Source organism: Elephantulus edwardii, unplaced genomic scaffold, assembly GCF_000299155.1.
Source record: "Elephantulus edwardii isolate Elephantulus edwardi_28Jun2011 unplaced genomic scaffold, EleEdw1.0 scaffold00009, whole genome shotgun sequence".
In the NCBI taxonomy this organism is placed as follows: domain Eukaryota; kingdom Metazoa; phylum Chordata; class Mammalia; order Macroscelidea; family Macroscelididae; genus Elephantulus; species Elephantulus edwardii.
In genome coordinates, this window is record NW_006399759.1 from 5,919,996 (window position 1) to 5,939,470 (window position 19,475).

The 19,475-nt window shown below is 51.6% G+C and overlaps 1 protein-coding gene across 1 annotated transcript; it reads left to right on the forward strand.

Moving 5' to 3' along the window:
* The first annotated feature begins 3,611 nt into the window (after nucleotides 1–3,611).
* Nucleotides 3,612–11,351, forward strand: SLC30A3 (solute carrier family 30 (zinc transporter), member 3). The gene is made up of 8 exons (XM_006880592.1): nucleotides 3,612–3,850; nucleotides 7,810–7,991; nucleotides 8,467–8,613; nucleotides 8,698–8,851; nucleotides 9,291–9,489; nucleotides 9,713–9,818; nucleotides 10,027–10,161; nucleotides 11,203–11,351. The coding sequence occupies exons 1-8, from the start codon at nucleotides 3,756–3,758 to the stop codon at nucleotides 11,349–11,351; spliced, it is 1,167 nt and encodes a 388-aa protein (XP_006880654.1). The 5' UTR covers nucleotides 3,612–3,755.
* Nucleotides 11,352–19,475: the final 8,124 nt, after the last annotated feature.

Genomic DNA, 19,475 nt, shown 5'->3' on the forward strand with positions numbered 1-19,475 from the left:
TTCCCAACTTAAAGGCACCAAGTTCAAATTCATCAGCTGTTTATTGGGAGAAAGATGGACAAGCTCCTTCCTTTTGATTAACAGCCTCTGAAAACTGACTGCATGATCAACAATGAGTTGGTTCTCACTGGATGGCACATAACAACAACATCATCTCCCAGTCTGAAGTGATCCAGCATGGACCTCTAGCCTCGGTCCCCTGGAGATCTCTTCCTGTCCTTCTGTAAAAAGAGCAAGGGCCCTATGGGGACAGTCATGTCTGACTGTTAGCAGCTTCACAAATGGGAACTGTCACTGTCCACAGTATCAATAACACAAAACAAATTTCCATAAAGTCAGATGTGTCTCTCACACTCCCATACCTTTTTCTACTTATCTCAACACGAATCTTACTGCTTTGCTGGGTCCAAACTATGCGGCCCTCGCCGCCTCTCCTTTCTGGATTCTTGGCAGGGCCCAAATACGAATCTTACTGCTTTGCTGGGTCCAAAATATGTTCCCAAGTTCTCAGTCCTGCCAATGTTGGATTCCCCACACTCCCATAATTGTCCAACAGAGTTCTCAGTCCTACCAATATTGACTCTCCCCCACTTCCCCCTACCACAATCTCATCTCACACCATGTCTCCAGTTTGGCCATGGCTGCCCTTTTCCTAGTGATGTGGTTTCTTCCCTGATGGTGGCCGGTAGTGGCAGGAAGGCTCTCTTCTTTTACTGCCAGGAAGGATCTATCTCTGCAGCTAGGGCCCTTCAATTTATTGGTCGGATTAGCTGGTTGCCTTGTAGATTGGCGAGACTGGCCAATCCCCTTGTGGCATGGTAGATAGCCTGTCCCCTTGTGGATAAGCCAACAGCTCTATTTGCATAGTCCTGCTCATCCACATGGGTCAGTTATTCACATTCAAATAGTGCTAGAAAAGCCCTATTGAAAGACAAACTCCATACCTTTTCTGCCCAAGTGTCTCTGGAAAGGCTCTCACCTGCCCTACTGTACACATACAGGGTTTGCTGCCGCCACTAGATTTCTAAAACTAAAAACGTCTTAAGGATTCACCTGATGGACAGGTGGTAAGAGAGAGTGGGTAAATCAGTAACTGAAGACTGTGGAATAGCAACAGATTACAATCAAATAGGGTTCGGAATATTCACTAGGATCCCCAGCTGAGCTAGCCGGGTGCATAGTAAAGGCAGGGAGAGACCAGGGTTCCTGTTTCAGTAACTGTTGAACAAATAGCGAAATGTTCAGTGGATAATTCTCACAAGGCTACAGCTCTGCATAGTCCACCAACCCTGAGCTGACCTTCTAATTCTTGGCTCTTATCCAGGTACAGAAAGCCTTTCTGAGATCTGGCATTCCAGATAACTTTCTGCAAAGATTTTCATAGAGCTACTTGATGGCTTTTTTGAGAAACAGGTGCACGCAGTCTGTTTCGCTGCCAGGCTTTTCTTACATTAATTTCAGGCGAAGGCGATTGCTGGTCTTCCCACCGCGTGTGTCCTGGCTCCGGAGGCGGCCCTGTCTTCCATCCGCTTCGATGCTCGCCTTCCCCACCCGTTCGCGCCCCGCGCGCACCAGCATCTGCGCCCCCTCCTGGGCACCAGGGCTGCGGAAGGGAAATCCCAGAGGAAGCCATTGTTATTATTACCCTGTCCCCTGTTGTCGTCATCAGCTAAGGCGCGTTTTAGGGCCAGGCAGTTTTCTCCTTGTTCTCAATTTCCTCGCCCAGGCCGCTTTGGGTAAGCCTGCAGCTTCTGAACTGTTAAGCGCACGGTGCTCTCTCCGCATCCCAGCCCCAGGGCTGTCAGAATGGGGAAGCCCCGGCTGGGTGCTGAGCTTCCAAAACCGACGTGATGTACTCAGGTTTCTAGTCCAGGCGTAGGGGAGAGGTTGCACCCTCGATCTGACACGGGCAGACAGGTGACCTTGGCCAGTGGCTTCCTCCTCCTGGCTACAGTTTACCACTCTATGATCCAAAAGAGGAGCTGAAGCCTAGATACAGGCGTTGACAGGTTGAAGGGAGAAAGCCTGTGCCCTTCGGTCAGATGGGAGGAAAAGCTCGGCAGCAGCCATAGGGAGGTGGAGGCGAAGGCGCCAGGAGGAGGGGACGCACCGACCCTTTCGTTCCTTCTTTCCTGCGCTTCGCTGCTCACAGAATGATTCCTTGTCACCGCCACCAGCAAACCTTGGCAGAGCCAATTTACTTAATCCATTTAAGCCTCACCTCCTCCGCGAAGCTCTCCCGGGTTAACTGCATCAGTTCCAACCACTCCATCTGGTACAAGCTTCCTTCCCCCACTCCCCTCCTTTATTGGGTTTTTTTGTTTGTTTATTTGTTTGTTTTAATGTGCATATTTAGAGTAACAGTGTAAGGTAGGGATTGTACATCTATTCCAGAACTCTAAATTCTCAGAGGTTGCCCAGGGTATGTTCTGAGGGGTGTGGCTGAGGATTTCTTGCCTCGACACACCAACTACTCCCACCTCGCCAAGTTTTCTCAACTCTCTTCACTCTCCCCTCCTCCTACGGACCCTCCTCTTCACAGACTGTCACAGTTTACTCAATCCAGTCTTCACCGCCTTTTTAGTCCCCAGTGGCAGCCATGCAAGGGACAGAGTGCATTGAACATTTTGAAGCTTTTTTTTTTTTTTTCCATTTTGAAACTTTGGCTCCAGACCCAACCACTGACTTTGTGGTAAATTGTTCCTTCTCCTGGTCTTTAGTTTCTCCAAGTGCAAAATAAGGGAATCCTGGGAGAGTGATACAGGTGTGAAAATAAGGATTCGACAAGCTGGCCACAGCCGCCTTTTGTGAACACTGGCTCAGTGAACTCAAAGAAGGGGCCCTGCTTTTCGGGACATACGTTCTGTATTAAGTCACCAGTGCTGCTCCCTGACCCAGGGAAGAGAACATAGGGTTGCATTCGTTCACTGCATAACTTTGGGTGATTTCCCTACTGGGCCTGTTTCCTCATCTTAAAAAGAGGCAGAACAATGAGTTGAAAATGAATAGGAAGACTTTTGTTCTAGTAGGTCTGTATAGAGATATATGATAATAATTGGTGGTTCTTGGCATCAGATTTTGCTCGACAATTTTGACCCTATGCAGATACTACTCAGAACCGACCCGGAGAGGTTTTGGCTGGAGTGTCTGGATCACCATACCTTTACTTTACTTTCCATTTCTCTCAAGATAGGTGATAGATGGAATGGGGGTAGGGACCTCCTCAAGGTGAAGCACATGATGAGGTGAAGTCCCTGAAGTGGTAAGCGAGGGACAGCTGATGCTTGGTTGAAGGATTGATGGAAGGCATCCCAGGCCTGGGAGCAGACCTGGGAGCGGTGGGCGTGGCCCTGGTGGGCGTGGCTTAATCACCGGGGCGTGACCACCGAGGTGGCACCTCCTCCTGACCGTGAGGGATCCTAGGGCGCGGACACCCGAGCCTGGCCCTTGCGCCGGGCTTTGGGGCTTTGGGCACAGGGGCGGGGCTCCTCGGGCGGGGCTTAGTCGTGGGGGAAAAGTCGGGGAGACTGGAGGCGGAGCTTGGGGAGCTCGTCCCACGCGGGGCGGGGCTCCTGCGGCCGCGGGATCTGCAGTTGGGACTCCGGCGCCACAGTCGCTGCAGTTCACTCGGACCTGGTGGCCCTGCAGCCCGGTGAGGAGTCCGGGGTCAGCGGGACTTGGACTTGGCGCGGGGCCCTCGCCGCCTCTCCTTTCTGGATTCTTGGCAGGGCCCAGACGGTCGTGGGCGCACGGACATGGAACCCTCTCCGGCCACTGGGGGCTCGGAGACCACGCGCCTGGTGAGCCCCCAGGACCGTGGCGGCATCGGCAGTGGCCTGCGTTTAAAGAGGTAGGACGGCCCCAGGCCGGCCCCGCGGCCCCGGGGGCACCACCCTTCTGTCTTCGGCCCATTTCGTTGTTTCCCTCCGCGCCGGCTCAGCCGCTGGTCTCGGAACCCCGCGCCACCCTAGGCTGTGCGACGGCCTCTCGGGCCTCGCCCGCCCGCTGGCCGTGGCCCCCCAACGACTGGCTATGCTGCCTCCGGGCACCCCATTTCCTCTCTGCTCCACGAGTAGCGCCCCCGGCCGTCTCTCCAAACCCCCGGACCTTGCGCGCTGCCCCCGCCACTCCCAGCGCGTCTGACTCCGGGCTCCGCTGCCTCTCCGTCGGGCCCAGGTCCGCGCGCGGGGCCCCGGTGTCCGCATTGCTCCGGGGACCCCGGCAGCGAGGCTCGGGCGCCGCGTGCAGGCCCCAGCCGCTCCCTCCGCTCCCCCGGGCTCGGGGTCCCCCCCAGCAGCAGCCACTCCGGGCGCCCGGCTGGGCGGCGGGTCTTCCCGGCTCTGGGAAGCGAGGAGGCAGCAAGGAGCAGGTGCGCCCTGGGCGGCGGGGGGTATTCCCGGCTCTGCACAGACGGGCCCGGGGGCGGCGAGGTGTGAAATGAGGCGCGCCGAGCGGCCGGGACAGCGGGCCGGGGGCGGCCGGGGAACCGCCTCCGCGCGGCCGGCCTGAGCGCCTGCAGGCTCCGCGCCTCCTGCCCCCGGGAGCTGCTGCGCTGGACCCCCCTGGTCACATCCCTCTAGCCATTTTGTCTGTCGGCTGACCGTCCGTTTGTCTTCAGAATTCACAAGGTCTTCTGCTCTCTCCCTATCTCCCCGAGTCTTCCCGCTTCCCTCCCTTTGTCCTGGCGGTTCTCCCGTGGATTTCTCGCTCTTTCCCTGGGGGGGGGGGAACTTGGACGTGGGGGGGGGGAAGTGGAAGAGCAGAGACACGCAGGATTTCCCCGCCACCAGGCTCCTTCCTGTGGGGACTGCAGATGTGGGCAAGTGCCCTGGCGTTTCTTCAGATAGCCTTGGACCCTGCTTTTAGGCCCTCTCTGTCATCCACGTCTCTCCTCGTCTGGTTCAGTATTATTGTTTGGTTTTTTGCTTGTGGTTTCGTATGACCTGTGAGGAGAAACTGCCTTTCCTTCTCACTGAGCAGAACGGAGTATCCCCCATAACCGCCCCCACCCCAACACATGCACACGTACACATCCCAACAAGGAGCCTTAGTGCCCAACGCGTGCAGAACAAAAGACAGCAGCCTGTTGATGGCTACCTTGCTGACTGGCTGTGCTGTGCCTTGACTGGACCAGGGACAGCATCTTGCCCACTGCCCCAGGGCCACTCAGCATCTGTTAGCTCTTCAGAGCCACCTCTCTGACGCCCAACGCATCTTCGCTCGCATATGACCATTAGTCACCAGATCCTGCGGTATTTTCTGAAAGGGATTGATTCTTACCTACCTGCCCCTCTAAAATTCTGCGCAAAGAGCCTCAGGCCCGCTCTGTTCTAGGTTCCTGCATCGCATCTCCTCTCCTCCTCTCAGACTTCTCCATCCGCATGGTCATCTCAGGGCTCAAGGAGAGGGAGAGTTGTTAAATCAATCTCCCTTCATGCTCCTCTGAACCCACCCCTTTCTTCCTCAGCGTTCCCCTGGCTCCAAAGCCCCTCATCATCATTCCCCCTGACTGGAGCACCCATCTCAGCCAGGTCACATCTCTTTAAACCTGTCTTCTGCTGTGAAATTCTCTGCACCCCATTAGAGTTGTCACTTCCTGCCCTGTGCCTCAGTGCCTTTGTTCTTAACCATTTCAACACTAGATCCTCATTTTATTTGTTAAACATTTATTCTACTAGACTGGGCTTCAGTCTTTTTTACACTGACTGGGACACCTCATTCAGTGAATGAGAATGGCTTTCAGACCTCCTCCATCTTCACTGGAAGCACATGGAAACATCTTTAAGAAATTAATCTGCTTACAAGCATCTGACTTTTCCCTATAAACACCAAATGTCCTCCTCTCTCCCTCAAACCTCAGTTCACCCACTTGGCAGAGCTTTCTGTAGACAGAAGTTCCCAGGCAGCACCCCCTCCCCCCACTTCACTGTTATGATACACTTCATAATTTTTCACTCATGGATAGTCTAGTCTCACTGGCATGGGTATGTCTAGGATGACCTTTTCTATTTGAGTCTTTTGTTCTGTGGAAGGTTTTATCCTTGCTGGCGTTCAGGTTAAATATGAACAGGACCAGAATGGACCCAAAATTCAGCCTTAGCACACTTTCTGGCACTCCCATGGAGGGATGCACTCATTCAGTTAGGAGGCCCTGTCACTGCAGTGACGTTGGCCTCTAGTAGAGGCTTCTGCTCAGACTGAGGTCTAGGTAGCATGTTATTGTTGTGGTTAGGTGCCATCGAATTGAGTATGACTCATAGATATGCTATGAGCAGTTGACCAGAGCCCTGTCCTGTCCTGTGCCATCCTCATCATCCCCGACACATTTGGGCTCACTCCTGCGCTCACTGTGTCAATCCATCTCATTGAGGGGCTTCTTCTCTTTTTGCTGACCCTCTGCCTTTCCAAACATGATGCCCCTTTCCAAAGAACAGCCTTTCCTAGCAATATGCCCAAAGTATGTAACACAAAGCTTCGCCATCCTTGCCTCCAAGGAGGCTTCTGGCTGCACCTTCTCTAAGACATATCTGTTTTTTCTTGCCATCCATGTAAGAGTTATTCAGTACTCTTCTCCAACACCACAGCTCAAAGGAGTCAATTCTTCTTCTGTCATCCTTATTCATTGTCTAGCTCTCAGATGAGTAGCAAGTGAATGGAAAGACAATAGCCTGCAGCAGGCCATTATTGAGGTCACTGTGTCAGTCTATCTCATTGGGGGTCTTCCTCTCCTTCACTGCTAATAGCAGGCACCACATCCAGTGCCTCTGCTCACCATCCCCAAGCAGGGCAGTTTGCGTTTCCTCTGCATGACAGCCCAGCTCTGGAATCTGGCTGTCAGGCCTCCATGAGCTTCGGATTTTTGTGGTCCCAGCATTCCATTCTCTTGTAGAGGGCCACACTTCACGGCACTTGCTGCCTCCTCTGGGAGTGGGCGTGGGAGGCTGGTCTGGGATTGAGGCCGCACTCACACCAGGATCCTATGCTGCGTTCTACACTTTGGTCTGCCTTCCCCTCATCTTCCCTGGCATGTACCTCTTGTTTCTCAAAATCCTTCCCAGCCGTCAAGACCCTCCTTATGTTACCTTGTCTAGTAGTTTGTCTGATTGCCTCAGAATTAACTCATTTCCCCCTCTCCGGAGCTTCGCTAGCACTTATTGTAAACAGATCTACAAAGGCCATCTTCTCTGTGTCATGGCTATTTATATACACGTCTGATCAGAAAGACTGCCCTGCTTATTTTGGGTGATGTGTGGGGCCTATTATAAGAAAGGTATTTGGCAGGATTCTCATCTCACCTCTAACCCTACTTCTACGTGACCTCCACCAAGTCCTTTTTCTCTCTGAGCCTTGTTGTTGTTGTGTGCTACCGAGTCAGAACCAACACACAGCTGATCCACCAGTAGGTTTTCTGAGGTTGCAAATCACCTGGGAAGAGATTGCCCATCCTTCTCCCGTGAAGCACCTGGTGGATTTGAACCATGTGCCTTTGAGATTGCAGCTTCTTACCACCAGGTCTGAGCCTCATACTTCTGGTTTATTTAATAAGATGCTAGATTAGACCATCTCTGATGTGCTTTCCAGCTGTGAAACTCCATGGACCTGAGTGTGAGAGGAGAGGGCTATGGGAGGTCTGAGCTGTGGGACTGGCTTCATCTCATGAGTGACTCTTGGTCTGCCTGGCTTCCAGTTTGGCTAGGATGCTGGAAACAGGTCTGATGTCTGAGGGCCAGTTTGGAGCACTGATGACATATAAAGGAGGCGTAAGGCAAGCCGTGAGCCAGGCTGCAGGCTGAAGCAGATTGCTTGTAGTCTCTTCACAGAGCCCTCACAGCCCCTCCCTGAAGACTCCAAACCTGTGGAGATGCCCTCCCACCACTGCCACAGGGACCCCATGCCACAGCAGGGGCTTACCCCCGAGAGACTGCAGGCAAGGAGGCAGCTGTGTGCAGCCTGTGCCGTGTGCTGTGTCTTCATGGCTGGGGAGGTGGTCGGTAAGTGGGGGAACAGTGTCTCCAGCCCTCTTGTCCCTGACCCCACCTAAACCCTTCTCCACCCAGGGTCCCAGGGAAATGCAGGTCTTTGGCAGAAATGCAGGGCAGATGGGGAGACTTCGGTAGAGGAGTCTGAAGAGGCCCCAGGATTTAGGGGAGGAGTGAGGGACGGAGCACCGAGGGCATTCAGAGATAGGCCCCTTGTTGGCTTCTCAGGGCAACTGGTCTTTTAAAAACCTTCACTGTTATTAAGATAAAATATTGTAGAAAAGCTAAAAAGTGAAAAGAGAATAATAAAAATTACTTGCAATTGCATCATCAGAGAAGACCACAGTTGGCATTTTAGTGTTTATCTTCCCAGTCTATTATTCTGTATTTCAGGCTTGCATACACATGCGTACACACACACACACACACACACACACACACACACACACACTCTCCATTCTCTTTTCTAAATGGAGCCACCTTGCAGGTGGGTATTTGGCGCACAGCCTGGCCATCATGACTGACGCCGCCCACCTGCTGGCGGATGTCGGCAGCATGATGGGCAGCCTCTTCTCCCTGTGGCTCTCGACCCGCCCAGCCACCCGCACCATGACCTTTGGCTGGCACCGCTCAGGTAAGGCCCCTGCGTGACCCAGCGGTCCTCCAGCCTTGCCATGGGGTCCCCAGCAGGCCTCTAACAGTGTGTCTCCCCCTGCAGAGACTCTGGGGGCCTTGGCCTCTGTGGTCTCCCTCTGGATGGTCACTGGCATCCTCCTGTATCTGGCCTTCATCCGCCTGCTACACAGCGACTACCACATCGAGGGGGGTGCCATGTTGCTGACCGCCAGCATCGCAGTCTGTGCCAATTTGCTGTATGTGCCAGTGGGGAGCAGGCACCGCATGGGGCTCAGAACGAGGGGCCCTGCTCGAGAATGGGAGAGCTGGCTGCCCTCTGCCCTGGCACACACACACGCTCATGCACTCCTTGACTGCACTGCCCTGGGTTTGCCTTAGAAGGGACTGGGATAGAGACCTAAGTTTGGAGTCAAAAGGCATTCGTTATTCCCAAGAGGTGAGCAGCTGACTTGACCAAGTTGCCTAACCATTTCATTATCAGGGCTTTGAGGTGAAGGCAGGTCTCCAGGCTACATTATTGGACTCTCCTGGTCAATGCTGTTTTCTCCCAGGGGCTGTAAAGAGAGGGAGCAGAAGGGCTCTTGGGTGGGGGCGGTGAGAGACAGAGGCACAGAAGCAGGGCAGAGGGGGCCATGAGCAGTCCACCTGGGCTCAGTCGCTCTGCTTCCCCCTCAGAATGGCCTTTGTGCTACACCAGGCTGGGCCCCCCCACAGCCATGGCTCCCAGGGCGCAGAGTATGCACCGCTGGAGGAGGGGTCCAGCGACCCTCTACCCCTGGGCAATACCAGCGTCAGGGCGGCCTTTGTGCATGTGCTGGGGGACCTCCTGCAGAGCCTTGGGGTACTGGCTGCGTCCATCCTCATCTACTTCAAGGTACTGTCCATCTGAGGGGTCATGTCCCTGCCTCTCCCCACCAGGCCCAAGCCCCCTCTTTCCCAGGACCCTCAAGCTCCCTCCCCTTCCCGAGCTCCAGAGATCCCCAGCCCTGGTCACAGCCCCTTTCCACTCAGCAGGGTTCACAGACTCCTTTATTCAGGAACCCCCTAGATCATCCTCTTAAAGGTTCCTGAGCTTACGGACTCTTACTTATCTCCAGCCTCAGTACAAGGCAGCTGACCCCATCAGCACCTTCCTCTTCTCTATCTGTGCCCTTGGATCCACGGCTCCAACGCTCCGTGATGTTCTGCGAGTCCTCATGGAAGGTGAAGCACATTGTTCCCCACCCTGGGCCCTGTAGCTGCCTCTTTGGCCCCACTTCAACCGTGGGCCTCCTAGTGCTGGAAAGAGGACTCAGGTGCAGGGTGAATGGTGGGGGAGCAGGTGCAGAACAGGGGAGCGCGGGGCCTGGTGGGGGCCCACCCCTCAGCAGTAGCAGCCCTGACGATATGGTATGGTGGGTACTGGTTGCAGGTACTCCCTGCAGCGTGGGGTTTGAACCCGTGCGGGACACGCTGCTGTCGGTGCCAGGAGTCCGGGCTACCCATGAGCTGCACCTGTGGGCCCTGACGCTCACGTACCATGTTGCCTCCGCACACTTGGCCATTGGTGAGTCCACACTGTAGCCAGTTACTTCCTGGAAAGATTTCTTCTTCCATAATGGGAGAGTATCTGTTTTACTAGATTGTCCGTGTCTCTGTGTCTATCTGTCTTTCTCTCTTTCACACATGTGCGCGCGCGCGCACACACACACACACGCACACACACACACACACACATTTGCTGATATTCAGAAAGCCAGAAAGCCTGAATAGAGTGTTCTTGGGGAGGCTCACCCTTTTATTTTACTTTTTTTTTTCTTGTTGTGTGCCATCGAGTCAGATCCAACTGGCATAGGAGGAGATTGCCCCTCCTTCTCCAGCAGAACATCTGGTGGATTTGAACAGTACACCTTTGGGATTGCAGCATAGCTTCTTGCCACTAGGCCCTTTAAAAGCTCACAAACACCGAGAGGGCTAGTGACAGGGGATAGTTAAGTAAATGATGGCACCTCCACTCTGTGAAATGTCATTCAGTATTAAGATGCTGATTCTAAAGACTGTATGACAACTTGGAAAAATATTTATGGTATAATACTGAAGGGGGGAAGAGCCAGAATATGGAATTATATCTACATTATGATTCAGCTATTAAAATATACATGGTGACTCATGCGCTGACAAAGGACTTTTTAGTTTCTTCCAGATGCAAGAAGCAATCAGAGACATGCAATTTGAGTGCCAAAAATATCATAATTTGTGGGATATTTGATGATAACTGTATAGGGACAATAGGACAAAAAATAACATCTGGATTGTCCTGGAAAATGGAGTGGTATGATTGCTGAAGTGTATAACTGTGTCATGTTACTCAAAGAGAAGACTAGAAAAAGAACAGCTTAGCGTGTGAGCACGATTGATTAAGGGTGAGTCTCTCTCAGCGTTTGTATGCTGTTTGTACAATACAGAAAGAAAAGAAAGCTCCCCCTTGAATGCTTTGCAAGCCTGGGGTCGTCTTCCCAGGGCACTGGGACAGAGTCATCCTTATCTCAGCTCCTGCCTGGTTCCTGCCTCCCTGGGGATTGTGGCTACCTCTTATCACTCTCCACAGATGCGGCGGCTGACCCGGAAGCTGTTCTGGCTGAAGCCTCATCCCGGCTCTACTCCCAGTTTGGATTCTCCAGCTGTACCCTGCAGGTCGAGCAGTACAGGCCCGAGATGGCCCAGTGCCTACGCTGCCGGGAGCCCCCCCAAGCCTGAGCCATGGCCCCACCCTCACCCACCCCACTGCCAGGCCCGAGCTCAGCCCTGGACTCTGAGCACCAGTCTCCCTACTCAGGGAGGGGGCACTGAGCTGGGCCCAGAACCCTTCTTCCTTACACCTGCCAAACGCCAGCTCCCAGCCCCTGTGGGCAAGACCAAAGCGTATGTGTGTGTGTGAGGGGAACGGGGAAGGGAGGTTCAGGACCACTCAGAAGCATGGGGTACTGGACCTCAGTGCAGTGAAGCGTGCGGAAATCCCTTGGTCTCTTCTCCCCAAGGTTGTGGGGGCTGCGAATCTCCTTTCCATGCGGTTCATCAGTCTGTGGCAGGCTGGCTGGCTGGCTGGCTGTTGGCGTCTGCCTTTCTATGTGCTGTTGGTGTGCCTGTGCCTGGGGGAGGTCAACGGGGCCCCCTCCCCATGTGGCCTTGCTCTGTCTATGCAGAGGCCCCAAAGCCTGCACTTTTGTCTGTGTGTTCTAGCCCTGTGATTTTTGTCTCTGTGTGTGTTTCTTGGTGCTGTGGCCTGTGTGTCTCTGTGCCTGTGTGGCTGTGCTATGGTGTCTGTGAGTCTGCATCATCCATGTGTCTTCTGGGGGGTCTGTCTGTCCATCCCTCTGTTGGTGCTGTGCCATTGGCTACCCCAGAGAGAGGGAGGGCTCTGCAGCAGCTCCACGAATAAACTCATGTCTAACTGCACCTCTCTGGCCTTGTGCTGATTCCATGGAGGGGGGATCGAAGTGCCCATTTGGGTGGTGATGGAATCCCTGGGATTGAGCTGCTCCAACCCTTCTTAGCCCCCTCCCAATTCCTCCACCCTCAAAATATCATTCAGATAGAGGTGAAAAACCACCAATACCCTTATTCAGCTTCCCTGGTGTCAGTGTGCTCAAGTCTAGACCAAAAGTGGGTGGGTGATGCTTTGCTTCTCATGGTCCTTGACTCAGGGAGAGTCCTCAGGGCTCCTGGACTTCGTTGCAGGAGAAAGCTAGGAGACATATAGCTAAAAGGTTCTGGGGAATCATTCGTAAAGGATCCAGCAGACAAGATGCCTTCAGGGCTGGCTGGCTGGCAACAGGGTCCCTTTGATGGAGAAGAGTTGGACAGTGCTCAGGTGGATTGTGCTTCTCAAGCTATGTTAGGTGCCTGGGGGAGGAAACCACCAGCAGCAGCTTGCCCTGCCATGGCTTGGACTGGTGTCACTGAGGACTCTTCCGCAATTACTCTCCTTTTGTTTTAACCATGTATTGACAGATTGGGTCTTACAAATCAAGCTCCTTTAAAGGATTGCAGATTTCTCTAAAGACCAAGCTTTTGTGCTTTGATGTGAGATCTAGCGCTTCAGATCAGCAGGCATGAGCTGGTCTTCTCACGCTGCTGTTGTTTTCAAGTCAATTCTGACTTCTGGTGCCCCCCACGGACACTGTCTGCTGAGTAGAATCGCGCCATGGGTTTGCAAGACTGGCGGTGGTCTTTCCAAAGCGTATCGCTAGGCCTATAATCAGACACACATATCAATGGGTTCAAACCAGTGACTGACCTTTTGGCTAGTAATTGAGCACTTACCCGTTCGTGCAGCCCACTGACCAGCAAACCACAGCCATCAGATCATTTCAACTCACCGTGAGCCTGCAATGGGTTTCTGAGGCGCTAAGTCTCATCAAGAGGAGATTGCCCGTCTTTCTAACTTAGAAGCAGCTGGTGGCTTCAGCTGCTCACCTTGCAATTAGAAGCCTGACATGATATAACTTGTACCATCAGGGCTTCTTATTTGGGTTATGTTACTGTTGTTGTTATTAGGTGCCACTGTGCCAGCGACAGCTTGCAGTGCCCCTAGGAACAGCAGATCTGAACCTTTGCCGTGTCCTGTGTCCCCACATTCTCTGAGGCGCCCAAGCCCTTTGTTACACTCACTGAGTCAATTCATCAGCCTCATCCCCAGAGAGTCGCACTGCCAGCTGAAAGGCCATGCCTCTCTGGGGGTTTGAATCCAACATGGGAGGAAGCTGGGCAGTCTCCTCTCGTGCAGTTTACAACCTCTGAAAACCCACTATAGGGTTAGCTATAAGTGAGTTTCCACTCAACATCATTTGTGTTATGTTGTTGTTAGGGTCCACTGAGTTAAGTATGACTCCTACAACCCATCTGAACCCTGTCCTATCCCGAGCCATCTTTGTAATCTCTGACACATTTAAGCCCCTTACTGCAGTCACTGTATCAACCCACCTGGTGGAGAGTCTTCTTCTCTTTGCCGCCCTTCCACCTTCCCAAGCAGGATATTCCTCTCTAAGGAATAACTCTCCTAGCAACACACCGATGGTATATGAAATAGGTGGATATAATTCCAACCCAAAGCCAAGACACTGAGCATTTTCAGTAACCTATGATTCTCACCACTGGGCCGATTTGCAGCATTATGATGATGGTGAAGAGACTGAGATTATTAATAGCTTTAGTTTACTTGGATCCACAATAAACACTCTTGGTACCAGCAGCCAGGAAATCAAGAGATGAATTGCAATGGTAAAATCAGCTGTCAGAGACCTCTCCAGAATACTGAAGAGCAACGATGTCAGGCTGGAGACTAAGGTGTGCCTGATCCAGGCCATAGTCTTCACAATTGCTTGCTATGTGTCAGACAGCTGGACAATGACTAAGATAGAAAGATAATTGATCCCTTTGAATTGTGGTGCTGAAGAAGAGTGTTGAATATACCACGACTGCCAGGAGAACAGATTTATCCTAGAGAAGGTGAAACCAGGTTGCTCCTTAGAGGCAGGGATTCTGAGACTTCACCTGACATACTTTGTACATGTTGCAAAGAGGGAACCAGTCCTTGGAGAGGGACATCATGCTTAGAAGGGTGGAGGGACAAAGAAAGAGAAGAAGACCATTGATGAGATGGATTGATTCTGTGACTGGGGTAATGAGGGTAAGTGTATCAGAGGCAGTCAAGTTGGCACAGGATAGAGCAGATTTCAGGGCTATTGTACATAATTGCTATGAGTCACAAGTGACTCGACAGCACATAACAACAACAACATGAAGAATATTAGTAATATAAGGAGACCTAGTGGTGCAGTGGTTAAGCAGTCAATTGATAATCAAAAAGTTGACAGTTTGAACACATCATGGACTCCATGCGATAAAAGACTTGATGCTGTGGTTCTTGAAGATTTACAGCCTAGGGAACTTACATGGGGTGGTTCTGTTCTATCTCTTAGGTCGCTCGGAGTTAGAATTGACATGATGTAGTCTGCCAATTGTAACCTGTGATTTCTGTACGGCTTTTCCTCTAAAGATTCTCAGCTTTTAAAATTACAAAGCATGCAGTTAAATCATCTTTCTTAAATGATAAAGGCAGTGATAATTACCTTAAGAGCCCAACAAAGGAGAATATGTACACAGTAGAGATTGAAGGTTTCCCTATAGTCTTACACCCAGAGGTACCTGCTATTTGTGGTTTAGGGTCTATCTTCAGTTATTTTAAAAATACAAGCACTTCTGTATAACAGAAATAGGGCTATTTTGTAGGTAAGATCCTGTCACTCGCTTTCAGGACTCAGTCATAGGTCCTGGGCACATCTTTCCATGTTAATATTCACAGATTTCAATACTCTTTTCCCCAGAAGCATTTGAGGCTTTTTGATTTGCTGGAAATCATGGCCTTCTGTCTGCCCTCCCACAGGGTGCCAGCCCAGGTGGCCCAGTGGCTGGTGTGGGTGGGCAGTCCAGCACACTGGCAGGCGGGTGGAACTGCCCCAGCTGGTCGCCATGCTTTGCTGGTTCCTGATACTTTCTCATTTTACGTCTCATTGATTACCAGCCCGAGAGCGACAGGATGGGGGGTGGGGAAGAGGGAAGAAATGGAGTAGGAAGGAGGGTGGGGAAGTTGAAGACTAGATTTTTACTCTGTACAGGTTAAGTTGCCGCACATCCTCTATTCACAATGTTAAGTCCCTTTGCAAGAGAGGAAGCAGAATGTTTAAGGCAGGAAGAGATCTCGTACAAAGCTTCAGGCCAATCTTCACCCTACCCTCTGCAGAGGAAGAAGAAGTGGGAGTTCAGAGAAGGAAGAACTTCCCCAAAGGTCACCCAGCAAGTGACCGATCAGAGTTGGGGTGCTGACTTCCCCTGCACATTCTGAAGCTCTTGCAGTTGAATCTCGAGTTGTGTTTTTCAGCAAACCTTAAAGCTCCTTCCTCAGTAGCCAGAGTCTCAGCATTCCCTTGTCAGGGGCTCACACTGCCACGATGAACCTCCCTGTATTTCAGTTTAATTTAAAAATGAGGATTGCAAAGTTGCAAATAAAGGTACCATTTGACCCAGCAATTCCACTACTGGGAATATACCCTAAAGAGACCATAAATGACATCCAAGTAGATATATGTATACCCATGTTTATCGCGGCTTTGTTTACAATAGCAAGGAGTTGGAAACAACCTAAATGCCCATCAACAAACAAATGGGTAGAGAAGCTGTGGTATATTCGCACAATGGAATACTATGCTGCATTGAAAAACAAGGAACTCATGCAATATTATTCAAAATGGGTGACCCTGGAGGACATTACGCTGAGTGAGGTATCTCAGTCACAAAGGGACAAATGCTATATGGTGCCACTGTTGTAGAATGAGGCTGGCATTGGGGTGGGGTTAAGACTGAGAAAAACTGGATGAAATATGTTTACGGCATTGAAGTCTATGGGGGAAGAGAATAGTCTAAAAGGATTATATTTTAGGGCATTATTTTTATCGTAGGAAGTATGCAATGAGGGTTGCAGAGTGGATTATATTTGGGGGTAGAGGGTGGGGTTTTGGGGAGGTGCGGGGGGGGGGATTGTGTACCAATGAGGGAGTTTTTCTTTTGCTTTTCAAGGAGAGGAGCAAAGGGGGGGAGGGGTTTGTGCGGGGAGAAGGGTGCAACAATGAATGAATGGAATTCCAAAATCTCTGTAGATGTTCATTAAAATTATTAAAAAAAATTAAAACATTTTAAGATCTGAAAAAAAAAATGAGGATTGCATGAGGGCCTGTATGAACGGATTGTTGTTGATCATAGTGACTCCATGCATGTAGCCCCAGGATTCACAAAATCACAGCTTTTGGAAGCAAATTGCCAGGCCTGTCTTTCAAATTTGAACTTCCTACCTTTTAGCAAGTAGGCAGACATTTTTAACCGCTCGTGCCACCCAAGGGCTTCAGGGAAAAGATGAGCTCTCAGCCTGAATCCCAAATGCAAGGGAGAGATTTCAGGGAGTTGGTGACCCAGCAGGCTGACAGCAGGGGAAGACCCAATACAGTTTACCACCAGTGCGAAGCTCTGAGGTGCGTAATACTATCTGCACTTTACAGAGACACCGAGAGGTTCACCTGCCCGTGGCCACACAGCCAGTAACTGAGGATGAGATTCAAACTCACTTCTGGCAATGTCAAATCCTCAGCCCTTTGTCCACGCCACCCTGCCGGTCCATCCACCTCAGGCTTCCCTCGGTTAACAACAGGGAGTCGGGAGAACTGATCTCAGGCGAGTCTTGCGTATTCAGAGTGTTCCCCCGGGAGCCCGGCGCCTTATCTTCTACAGCCGCCAGCACTTCCCCCGGCCCCCCCTCCCAATATCCCGCCTGCCCACCGCCTCCACTGGCTTATCCTGAAGGCCCTTTAGGGGCCCTTGTCTGATGTTAATAGTGATGGGGAAGAGGTGAGAAGGGGGTTGCGGGGGCGAAGCTAGAGAAGAGCCAGGCGGGGGGAGGGAGTTCATCCATCAGCCCCAGGGGCAGGGCAGCTCTTTACACAGCTGATGAACTGTGGCAGGAGAAGGGGGTTGGGGGGGGGGGCGTCAGTGAAGCAGAGAAGGACTGGAGCAAAGGGAGAGCCAGAGGAAGACCGAGACACAGCGAAGCAGAGAGGCTGGTTCCTATGCTAGGAAAGCAGTAGGAGGTGCATTCAAAAGGGAGGCCCAAGACCCAGGGACTAGAGGGAGGAGTCCGAATGGGAAGGCCGAGGAGCCAAGTGCTGTAGAGGCTGGGCAAAGTCAGGGTCAGGACCGGTCGGCAGGCCCTGCCCTCCTCTCTGCTGCAGTCTGGGGGCGGCAGGCCTGCGAGGGGCTGACTGAAGGGTATCACCTCCCAGAGAGGCCCGTGCTAGGACCCAGCGAGGTGGGGTGAAGAGGAAGCACCTGCTGCTACAGCCGACTCCCCTCCTCCAGAGATGTCAGCGCAGGACAGCCTGCAGAGGGCGCTGTGGGCACGCTCAGGCTGCTCTGAGCCAGACTGCCCACCCCCAGGTCCATCCTGAAGACTGGATGGCCGCTCAAGGCGAGAGTCAGGAGGGAAGACGCTCATTCCCCGCGGTTTTCCCATCTCTGTGGAGAACTGCACTTAAAGCATTAGGGAGTTTCTTTTATACTTGAAGATATTTTCATCTCCAGGTCTCCAACCTTCCTTTCTGCAGTCCTGGGACTTCTGTGGGCTTTCCTACCCTGAGTCTGAGCTCCACGGTCATCCCGTCAGCACCTGATCAATAACTGCCAGAGTTCTGGCAGCTTCTATGTCCTATTGGGGCAGAGCTTGAGTCTGGGATGCAGCTGGCTTCACAAATGATCCCACAGACAAAAGGGCTGCTGGCAGGGGGAAGCTGAAGAGAGGAAGTGTGTGGGGAGAGTGGGTGGAAGGGAGGACTATGCCTCCTCGTTTCAGCTCCCATCCTCTCTCCTCCCTCTGCTCTTCCCTCTAGAGTACCCCAGCCCACTCGCTGTCTGGCTACTGAGTCCTGAGGCTCCTACAAGTAGCACCAGACCTTGGGACAGCTCACTCAGGAGACAGACTTCCCCCTGGCACCAAGAACCACATGAGGACCCAGAATGACCACTCTCCCAAAGACACATCTCATGGCTGACCATGAGCCACCCCCATTTCTCCTGCAGCCAGCACTCTAACTTGCCCTAGAAGACTTTTCTGGCCAGTTCCTAAGATGGCACCTCACGACTGGAGAAAAGACAGTAACTAACCCACTGCCTTCCCCACTCTATTTCAGAGCTACACTGCTAGCTGTGCTACTCAGCAAGGCTCCTGCTGCAAAAGCAGTCTTCATTCTTAAAACATACACCTGACCAGAATAGAAAGCAGGATAAACCGTGGAGGTGGGTTTCCAGGTGTTTCCCTTCTGAGTATTCCTCTCCTGTTGGGCTCTGTGCCCATGCATTTGGTCCCAGAGTTCATGGCCCAGCTTTCTGTCTGACCTAAACAGCCATAATACTAACACCGAATTCCATTCTCTTGTTCCCTTTAATTCAACCAAGATGGGCTATAAATTTGAAAAGGACTACAGCCAAAAAGCCTAGGGAGAAACAAAACCAAATCAAATCCAGAAAATACAAAAGAGAGCCCAGCTTACCAAAACAAGCAGGTTTTAGATTCTACAACAGCAAACTTGCTCATTCCTGACGGGAAGGTCTCCCCAGGGGTAGTTTTCCTGCTTCCCTCCACCTGACTTCTTATCCCAAAGCAGTGTTTAAGATTCAGTCACACGGGCCTTTGGGAAGGCCCAGTGGTAGGGGTGAGGCTGCCCCACAGGTCAAACTGCTTGAAGGAAGGTGCTATTTTTCTCCCCATAGCTCACAGCATGGTACAACTAAATGGCCAGACTTTGGTGAGAGACTGAATGGGTGGAAGTAAGGCATATGGCCCATATCTAGCCACTGTGTTAATACAAAGTCCAAGAAGTATTCTTTCAGCTTCTAGGCTGCAATCAATGAGCCAACAAGTCAGTTTCTTTAATGCTGATTTCATGGGGTAAATATGCAGTAACATTTGATGGTAATATCAAGTTATGTTCTCAACATTGGAAGCTGTCAAAAGTGAAATTGGATGCTTGAAGATCAATATCCTAAGCATTATGTGAGTTGAGATGAACTGCTTTTGACCATTCTGAACTGGATAATGACAGTAATGGCAAATTGAAGAAGAATAAAATTGCATTTGTCATCAAAGAGAACATTTCAATATCTATCCTGATGTCACTATCAGTGACACAGTGTTCACAGTGTTGTCAATGGTAAAATGCTGTCAATGACCATATGCCTACAAGGAAGACCATGTAATAATAATAATAATAATAATAATAA

Excerpts from the sequence above, each read along its gene's own strand:
- SLC30A3 (XM_006880592.1), top strand. The coding sequence starts at position 3,756 with ATGGAACCCTCTCCGGCCACTGGGGGCTCGGAGACCACGCGCCTGGTG. Across the intron at positions 8,852-9,290 it reads GCAGTCTGTGCCAATTTGCT|AATGGCCTTTGTGCTACACC; the intron begins GTATGTGCCAGT and ends CTTCCCCCTCAG. Across the intron at positions 10,162-11,202 it reads CTCCGCACACTTGGCCATTG|ATGCGGCGGCTGACCCGGAA; the intron begins GTGAGTCCACAC and ends CACTCTCCACAG.